The sequence below is a fragment of the Limulus polyphemus genome, unplaced genomic scaffold, assembly GCF_000517525.1.
Source record: "Limulus polyphemus unplaced genomic scaffold, Limulus_polyphemus-2.1.2 Scaffold525, whole genome shotgun sequence".
NCBI lineage: Eukaryota > Metazoa > Arthropoda > Merostomata > Xiphosura > Limulidae > Limulus > Limulus polyphemus.
This window is the reverse complement of record NW_013666135.1, coordinates 309,352-319,614: the sequence shown is the minus strand read 5'-3', so window position 1 is coordinate 319,614 and position 10,263 is coordinate 309,352. Positions and strand designations below refer to the sequence as shown.

Here is a 10,263-nt window from a genome sequence, read left to right as displayed (position 1 = left end):
GTTGTTCGGGTTTTTTCATCTAACAAAAAGTGACATTAATTTCTTGATGACCTAATATATATATATAAAACACACACGAACATAAAGTTTTGTTTTGATTTATAGCTACTGAACTACATTTATCCAACAAAACAATTGGAATGGTTAAAAGGCCATGTCTGTAAGATCATCTTGGAGTTGTTTGAAGAGAAAAGGAATAGTCTTAGCTTTATTAAGGTAGGTGATCATGTACTATGTTTTTAATTTATAAATAGGACATTGGCTAGCACACATTTATTTTGTAGAGTAAACAAACGGTGTTACAGATTATATAACTGTTTACAATACACTGTCCTACCAAAAGTATCTCACTTTTTATTGGCAGGTATTTAGGTTTAAATAAACCAGGGGTGCTCAGAGATCAGCAGATTTTAGTTTTCCCCTGACATTCAACTTTAGAGGATGGGTGATGCTAGTGATTGCTAACCCAGAACAGTAGTGCACCATTTTTGAACAGTCATTCTTCCTTCCATTTCTACTCTGTACAGTCATTTTGATCCTGATTGTCTCCTTTGTCCTGAATTGTAGTTTACCTCACCTGTACTAGCCCCCTTGGAAGCAGTCAAAATTATAGTTTTTTCTGCCATAGGATTGCTTTTCTAACTCATATTCTTTTATGACAATTTTAATTATTTTCGTATCTCCTCCCATCAGATTTGTCATCTCTGTTTCTCTTTCCTCCATCGATTGACATTCTGTGGATGAGATACTGCGGGCAGGGGTGTGGATGATCCTTTATGTCACATTACTTATACCACATTGTAGTTTCATCTACCTCTAATTTTTGTCTCCATCCAGTTGTCATTCTTCAATCTTCACAGAGGCTCTAAAGAAATGTTGTTAATTATTTCGTTTTTACCCAGCTCCCACAACCACCTTATTATTTCTATATATTGATATTATGGAGATGATGGAAACCGCCCATGTGGCCAGTGTTGTCTTAGAGAAAATACTTCTGTCTCCTGAAAATCACATCAAGTAGGGGATGACAGTTCAACTCATCTTGCCTGCTTAGTGCTTGCTGTTGAGGTGAGGCTCTTTGCAAGATTGCATTGGCAGTAATATATATTTATTGGGGAGCATGCTAGATGGATCATAATACACATTCAAGATGTTTTTAGTAGCATTGGGAATTGGTTGAAGTATTAATATTTGATTCATCAGAATTTACTAATGACATTTTTTTATTTACTAATGAGTAGAAATAAAACATTGCAAGTTAGTTTTTTATTATCTGTATATATTATACTGTCCAGGATAACTTTGTAGCAAAGGAAAAACACACAAAAAATTAATGGCTTAAGCTTTGTGCACAAATATTTTATCAAAATCATTGGCTTTTATTTTGCACAATATGATTTTCAAGTGATAATCTCATTCTAGTTTTGTTTCAGATAAAATAAATTCTGAGACTTGTTTTAGGCCTTTAATTATCTAACAAAAGCTTAGCTTCGCTGGGCTTGGTGACTATTAACCAATGGGAGTACCCATTTTAATTATGTTTGATTCACAACAAGGTTGAGAAACAAGGATATAACAAATATTATTGACTTACACATTTTGGGGGATTTTTACTTACACTACTACTTGGACATCTGACTTTGGTTAGCTCCTTTCAAACAGGGGATCATGACATATTCGTATGCTTCTTACACGAGCAGCTCGGGTCGTTGTATTTTCCAATTGGGTAAGTTTTTTCTGTTACATACCTAACAATCTCTGCTATTTAGGAAATGTCATTTTAATTTCCCACCTCCATTGGGAACATCCTTTTTCCTCATTGAATCCATTCGATGGAGGTTTCTATTATCCACACCATTACAGTTCACTATCTTACAGCTAGTGAGGTTCTAATGCATTTAGGGATGTGACTTCTATGGATGCACTTTTCCCTTTTTGTCTGGCACATTTGTGATATTTTCTGAAGATGCTGCATGACCCATGGTCTCTTGCTAGGGTTAATTTGGATTCTTCTTTCAGCTTCCCTACTTCCCTCTTTGACTATATTCTTGGTGGTTGAACGTACCTTCCATCCCATTGGGGTTACCAATTCTTCCCTATCATCCGGATTTGTTTCTCTTCCCTGATGCTTATCTCAAAAGTTGGGGTGTGTGGGCTGATCAGCAGGAAGCTTCAAGACAATGGTCTATGGATGAAAGGTCTTACCATGTTAACACCCTAGCACTTCCGGCAGTCCATTGTGCTTTTGTTCACTTTCTTCCTCTTTTCAGGATTTAACTAAATGTGTTTCATTAATACTATTCAATGGTGGTGGCTTATATCACTCATCAAGGGTGCACTCATTCTTGTTCCCTTTGTGGTAGACAGTGGATCTCCCTTTTTTGAACCCATGCACACTTGACATATGTCTCCTGGCATGTCATGTTCCAGGTGCTTTCATCCTCATGGCAAATTGCCTTTCCAGTTCCATGGAGTGGCTTATCGTTCCTCAAGATTTCAGTGGCTCTGTCTTCTGTGGGGGTATTCCTCCACGGGAACCATTTGACTCCTTTCTCGATTCCATGTTACCTCTTTTGTTTTTGGTCTCCAGTTCATAATCCATTCACCCTGGCTGTCGATATGTTGAGACAGGATTAGATCCACTTTATAACTTTAGCTTTTTTTCTCATTCCATTACTCTTCTTCTAAAGGTAATTTTGATTATTCATTTCACTGTGGGTTAGGTCTTTCTAACTGATTCTTTCTGGCCAGCGCAGAATTGGTTTTCTTGGCTGTTTCAGCTTGATGTGTTCATTTTGTTCTGAATTGATTTTACTAACCCACACTTTGGGGCTCATGTGGAATATTCTTTTCATCATTTTCGTCTCTTGCCATCTTCCAACTTTTTGGTCGGATCCAGACATGCTCTGGGTTGCTTCATTGCTTCTTTTCATTGACTTCATTTCCCGCAGTTTCTTTCCCTTGCATCACTCCTCTGTTTGTGATTTTTTCCCCTTCCTCTCTTACTCATTGGAATCAGCTTGTGATTCGATTGGCCTTTTATTCCTTGTCTCCTTCTTCCCATAATCAATTCCTAATGTCTTCACTCCATTCAGGCACCATACCTTTTACCTGCATCTCAATCCTGCTGTCCTTTGGAGGAACTTTGTCTGTCAAGCACTGGGACTACATCTCATATGCTTATCTCTCATTATCTGCTTTGGGTACTGTTTCATCCTCATCGGGGTACTGACTTCCACCTGTTGCCATCCATCACTTTTCGGTGAGCCCTGTGGCAAGTGGTGCCTGTCCAGGTATATTTCAGTCACTTAGAATTGTACCAAAACTCACACTAAAAGCCAATGTTGACTTCACTTTCATAATTTCCATAGCCACAAAATGCACACTGTTCATTACAATCACATAAACTAGAGATAGGGTGTTCCACAAAATCACATGTAGGTTATTCCTTGTAATATCTTTGCTTCATAAATATATGCCAGTTCCAGACTGTACTAACCCATGGACTTTATGGTGATAGCAGAAGGACGGGATTGCTGCTTACCACTGCCATTCCTTAGATTGAATAAATCAGATTTGGTCTGCTTTTCAAAATAGAGTTTTTTGGTCTCCCATTGAAGTGTCTCTGGTGTGAATGTTCCTCCAGACTCCCACCGTGTTTGCTCCATCCCCTTTTTCTTCAATTGGAGTAAGAGAGTCCTTACCACTTTCCAGTTCCAAGCTGCTGGGGTGATGAACACCATGGAGGTATCCTCCTGAATGAGAGATATTCTTAATATAAACAATAAAGACTCCATTCAATTGAAAGTAGGGCAGTGGTGTTCTGCTGGTGTAGATGACGAGATGTTCTCCAAATGGATGCTCCATCTCTGCACGAGTTTGTTTGAGGCAGTGTTGTAGCTTTGGAGTGTGCTGTCATAATTATTGGGATCTCTCATCCTACCCCTGCATGGAAGTCTCTTCCCAGTGGTTGAGTTTTGGATTCAGAGCTGAAACAATCAACACAAATCCTTACATGTGTTCAGGATGCCTGGTCCCTCACTCAATTCGCCTGGAGTGCACTACCCCAGTGTTGTGGATCATGGTGGGTGCACTTGTTGGTTGCTCTGATTCTTTCTCTTGCACTACCCCTTGATGTCTTTATGGGGAGGATGTTACTGTGTTTGAGTTGGTTCTGGTTTGTTTGATATGAGTGGGATATACTTGTTATTTCACTCTGCTCACATGTGCCCTGTTTACAGATTGGTGGAATTCCTCCTATGATTGGCTGAACTTGAGGTGAAGACGGTATGATCCTCTTTCATACCCCTGCATAGATGTTGGTTCTCAACGATTGAGTTTTACAGTCTGTTGTGCTCTAGCCACTTTACCTACACCTTGGGGAATATCCCTTATTCACCCACATTTTGTTCATCAGGGAGATTGAAATTATGATATATTGTGGTTAGGATCACTGTCCAACTGTTTTCTCTCCCATTGGGATGTGCTACTCTCAATTTTCCACCCGGATGTTTCAACCTTTTCTACATCTGTGTGAGTAGTATACCTGGTACAAAAGTGGTGCAGTCTCCCATGTATAATTCAATTATTAGAGGCTTCCCTCATTAGGGTATCTTTCAGATGTTTTTGAAAGATGCTTTTACTTTCTCCCTCACACTGGTCCCTCCACCTATTCAATGTTGGATTCTAGTTATGTATGTGAGTGGAAGTAAGGCCTTGTTGGAAGTTATAATTTTCCTACACTGAAAATTTTTTTCTGACAGGTCCTTACTTCTGCTTACACTTCCCACTCTTCCACCTCGCTATCAACTGAATAGCATAGAGGGACTCATGTGTGTGGCACTACTATTGGTGGAGGTTTGTTGCATGATAATTTGCATACTAGAATAAGTTAAACCATATGAATCGAGGGTACATGGGAGTGAAAGGCTTGTGGCATGCAAAAAAAATTTTACAAATAAAGGGTAGCACTGAACAAGAATAGCTATTGTATGAGAGTGGAAGTATGTACCTGTTGGAAGTACATTTTGAGTGTAGAAAAATTATAACCTTCATTATAGACATGTGTCCTAAACTTGTTTATTTATGTGAGTGATTGTACAGTGATAAATAAGTGTGATGATATCATTAAGATCATATGACTTGAAGTTGTTGACTATTTGACCATATCTTGGTAAAGAGATAAACTTTTTTCCTAAACATGGATTTTCTTCTCAAGATATTTCATAAGACCAGAAGCTATTATTTACTAAAGAAAGTGTTTCCAGAGGATGATTGGTCTAAGTAGTTTGTTTTGTGAGCAGACCTTTGCATTTCATGGCTATAAAAAAATTTTAAGTTAAATGCCTCCTGATTCTGTCACCTCTTGAGTACTTTTCATGATGGTCAATACAGATTCATAATACTTTCTGAGTGAAGTTTTTCTTAAAGATGATGTAAATGTAGCAGTTTTTGAAGAACATCTTACACAACTTTTTACACCTTCACCAAGATCTGTACATAAAACCGGAACCACTGATGTTGCAAATTAATTCTTTGTCCAACATTAAACCTTTTAGATAATAATATTTACCCTCTGTCTTCCATACCAGTCATTACTTTAAATCTGATTAATGGTATTGTAACCTGGTAATTAAATAGAAATCCAGGTCAATTTCAAATAAATTTGAAATCTTAATGGAGCTGTCAAAAGGCTCAACAAACTGTTTTGACATCCTTTCGACTTCACGAGTTTGTTCACTATTTTCCTTTGTCAAATTATTTTCTTTGGTTCTTTTTCAGCTTTTGTGTTTGCTTGTATTGCTAAAATTATCACTTTTTGATGTATATTTGAAAGATGTAAATAGTATTAAAAATGTTCTAAGATTGGCTTTTGATTTGAACTTTTGTCATGTTGTGAATTGAAAACAATCTCTATTTATATCATAGTTACATAACCAAATTTGAACATTGTTATTTTTTGTTTGAACAGAATGGAAATATGAAGAACTTTAATAACACCCTGGAGCTTGTACCCTCAAGCTCAAGGTAAATATTTTCTTTTTCCCAAGTATTTGTTATTTGCACACCCAATAGAGAAATATAACTTTCTAATCAAACTGTAAATTAATTTTGTCTAGTTTCTTTTAAAATCAGGTAAAGAATATTACCCATAGAATTTATTGATAGCAAGTTTATGACAATTTAATCGTGATATCTTTTAAATATCTAATTACAAAGCATTAATGTTAGTAACTTGATGTAAAAAGGATTAATTTATAAAGTTACAAAACAGTACAATTAAATTTGCCATATTTTCCCCAGTACTTATATGATCATATATATTATTTAAAACAAAGCATATAATACTGTAAACATAAATATTATCTAGTATTACAGTAAGAAAAGTATTCACTTACTTGAAATATTCAGTGAAGAGGTAAATGAAAGCAAAATTGCAAGTTACATGAGACATACAGTTATGAATATAAATTATACTTGACAAACAGCTGAGTGTTAAGTGAAGTTATTTGGAACAGTTTTGGGTTTAAAGATATTTGAAAGTCATAAGAGCTGTATATTCTTTTGAAATAAATAAGTTTTATATATGCATGGGGTCAGTTCATTGGATCTATGCCCATATTGGAGAATTAATGTTTACTATAATTATGAAGCTACTATGTGTATCTTCACAAAATTTGACAAGCTTTCAGTAAATGTGAAATGTTTGTTATACACAAAACATCAGAATATTTAACAAAGTATTGTTACTAAAGATTTGTCTGTGAATTTTCTGAGTCAGTCTGGCTAGTCTAAGTAAGATAATTTTCATTTAAAAAAAAATATTTTTTTCCAAAAATACTTACCTCCTCTCACACTACAGCAATACTTGACTGCTAGGTTTCTTCTTTTGTCCATTTAAGCATTGGTCTGATTTTTTCTTGCTTGCTCGAGTCTTTTATTCCACACTTAATTGTCCTTGGCGATATTTGTCTCGTGAAACTCTCCATCTACTTCAGTGTGCCCTCTATCCTGGTTCTGTATGTAAGCACCTCATTCAGATAATGTTATGTTATCACTTTTTCTCGATAAAGCATTTGGGAACGAATTTCTCTGTACTGCGACTGTTACAGACTTTTTTGAGCAATTTTTGTGTCACCCAGTTGATTTTCTTTTAAAAGAAAAATTTTTATATATATATAAGTATATATATATATATATACAGCATGAATTATTGTCACCTCCATTCTTTAGGCCTGTGCACACACCATTATATGGATGACTTTTTACTCCTAGCACCATCTCATCAGATTCTCCTTTCACAAGCTACCAAGGCAAGCTTTATTATCAGAGCCGAGAAATCTATTTTCATTCTAACTCTACATATCGTCCATCTGGGTGTCTTTTTTTTCAACACATATATCAGTGGAGATCAGCCGACTCCCATCTGGCTCCATGCTATGGAACAAGCAGTCAAATTCTTACTCGTGTCTCCTTCTCCAACTGTGTGGATGGATCTTTCTCTTTTGGGGATGTGGGCATCACTCGAATCCCTCATTCCTTTGGGATGAGCATGCATGAGATCCCTTCAGTGGTTGCTGCACAACCAATGGATCACAAACAGCAATCCACTGGACCACCCAGTTTCCTTAGTCAGGGTCGACATCTTAGATCTTGAGTGGTGGTTAGATCAGAACAATACTATGATAGGTGTTCCTCTACCACCACCTCATCCCGAGATACATCTCTTCACAGATACCTCACTTCAGGAATGGGGTGCGTATATCAATGGTCAGGAATTCTAGGACTTATGGACGGATGATGAAACTTCCTTCCACATCAATGTTTTACAAATTCTTGCTGTTCAAAGGGTGATGTCTCAAATTCTGGAATTATTCAGAGGAAAATCATCAGGCTTCACAAATGACAATTCCAGGGTGGTGTCTTACATTTCCTGTCAAGGGGGCACTTGGTCACAAAATCTTTGTTTTCAAACATTGGATCTTCTTTATTGGGCTCACTTCCATCATTATCAGTCTACTGCCTTGCTAGGTTCCAGGGGTGCTGAATTTAATAGCAGATCAATTATCTCGACTGAACCTTGATTCTCCCGACTGAATAGATAGTACATTGTGAGGTTTTCCATTGGATTTAATCTTGGTTTGGGACACTGATGATCAATGCATTTGCCGCTCATTGAAACAATTAACTACGGGCATTTTGGTCCCCTGTACCTCATCCTCGGGCATTGGTGATAGATGCATTTAGTCAGGACTGGACATAATTGTACCATAGTCTATGCCTTCCCACTGATTCATCTGTTACCCAAAGTTCTGGGTATGGTTCGTTCAACTTCTTGTCATATGCTGTTGATAGCACTGGAATGGCTTAAACATGGTTTCTGCTTCTTTGGTACCTTCAAAAGTGCTCATCTCTGCTACTTCTTCTTTGGCCATCTCTGTTGAGGCAGCCATGATCCGACATCATACATCCAGATATCCCAAAGCTCAAGCTTCATGTATGGAAGTTATGCGGTCCTTCACATGGCATCAAGGCTTAACTTCTAAGGTTGCCATGTATCTGTTTCAGTCTCTACATAGTTCCATGATGGACATTTATCAAAGGAAATGGCAAACATATCGACAGTGATGTCTCTTGAGGAGATTGAACCCACTTTGTCCAGATGTGCCAGCCTTAGTTCGTTTTTTGACCAGGGTTTAGTATTTTCTGCAATCACCTTATATAAGGTGGCTTTATCGATTACCTTTAGATACTCAAAAAGACAGAAATTATTTGAGTCCCCAGTGCTCTCTGGCCCTCTCAAGTCTTTTCTGGTCCTTTTTGTCCCAAAAGACCTTTTAAATTATCTAACTGGGATATTAAGGTGGTATTACATGCTCTGTCTCAACATCTGTTTGAGCCCTTAGCTTCATGTATCACCTTTCTCTTAAAGTTTATTTTTTGTTGCCGCTGGCCTGTGAACATCGCCAGTCAGAGTTGGTTCAGCTGCCTGTGCATAGGACTCTTTATCATTCTATGTACATCCTTCTATACCCAGACAGATCCTTCCTATCTAAGACACTGGCAGCCAGGGAAGGGGATAAACCCTTCTCACTGATTCTTCTGACAACTATTTCTCATATCAAGCCTCAGTTAGGGCCCAGAAATGTTATATGCCTCACACTAATTCCTTTAAAAGTGATAGGCAACAACTTTTTATTCATTGGGATCCTTCAATTTCCTGTGATTTATCCCCAGTTACCTTACATATTCTGGGCTATCTTTGAAGGTGAAGAGACTTTGGTGAGTCATGTCTCATCTGATTTGTCACTTTTCTATATCCTTAGCAGCCTTGGTTGAATTACCTGCTGGAGGACATTGTGCAGGCTGGTATGTGGATCTTTCCCAATAGTTTTATCTCGCATTATTTGCATGATCTGGCATTATCTTCCTCTGAGGGATTTTGACTACACCTGTAGATATCTTGACCACATCAGTTAGATTATAAGCTGAGGTGAGTAATTTTACTGCTCCTCTTGTCTCTTCTTTATTTTACAGGGCTCTTACCTCTTTTTCACTGGATCCCACGCTGTGGTGAGTGTTGTCCAGGCAGCAGGTAGGTGTGATTTATCAAACCAATTCCACACCAGCAACCACTAACTCAATACCTTTTATCTAGGTTGCAACAGATTTTGTAGAAATGAGATGTTCCATAAGATCACCTAGGGGCTGTCTGGGTGATATTACTGTACTATTCTGGACTATCATAAGTATAAGGGGAACCATCCCATCCCTGCCAATCATTGGATTGAATAAGTCTGAGCCATTTTGCTTTTAAAAATTTAGGGAACTTGGTTTGCCTATTGCACTGTTTCCAGAGCACTGTTCCTCAGGACTTGCCACTGTGCATTACACCCAGATTCTACTAGTGGAGCTAGGGAGTCCTTACTACACCCGGTTTCCTGTCACTGGGGTGGTGGACAGAGGATTTTCCTCCAGAGTGTTAGAGTGAATTTCCTCCAGTCTTAGAGGTCCCTGGATGTTTTCTTAGATGTCGATAGAAGAGGCACTAGCCTATGCAGGAGCCTACTCGTTATACAAGTTCAAATTTGGTGCTCGGCTGTCCAATTGGGTTGAGTGTGGACCCTCTTTTTTTTATCAATATTGGTTCAGTACATTGTCCATGGAAGAGGGTCCATTGTCTTTTCGTAATTGTGTATGCAGAGTGGTCCGATTCCAGAGAGAAGAAGAATTTACCTTATCCACTCGAGTTGGGGGATAAAG

At 37.9% G+C, this 10,263-nt stretch overlaps 1 protein-coding gene across 4 annotated transcripts in view; it reads left to right on the top strand.

Moving 5' to 3' along the window:
* LOC106458867 (eukaryotic translation initiation factor 2-alpha kinase 1-like) overlaps window positions 1–10,263 on the top strand; it is a 53,159-nt gene that overhangs the window by 13,428 nt on the left and 29,468 nt on the right. For 3 of the 4 annotated variants that reach the window (XM_022385228.1, XM_022385229.1, XM_022385230.1), the window contains exons 5-6: window positions 106–216; window positions 5,972–6,027. In XM_022385228.1, the coding sequence (XP_022240936.1) occupies window positions 106–216; window positions 5,972–6,027 (167 nt within the window). The remainder of the gene's footprint in view (window positions 1–105; window positions 217–5,971; window positions 6,028–10,263) is intronic. The other variant, XM_013918424.2, reaches the window with a different exon arrangement.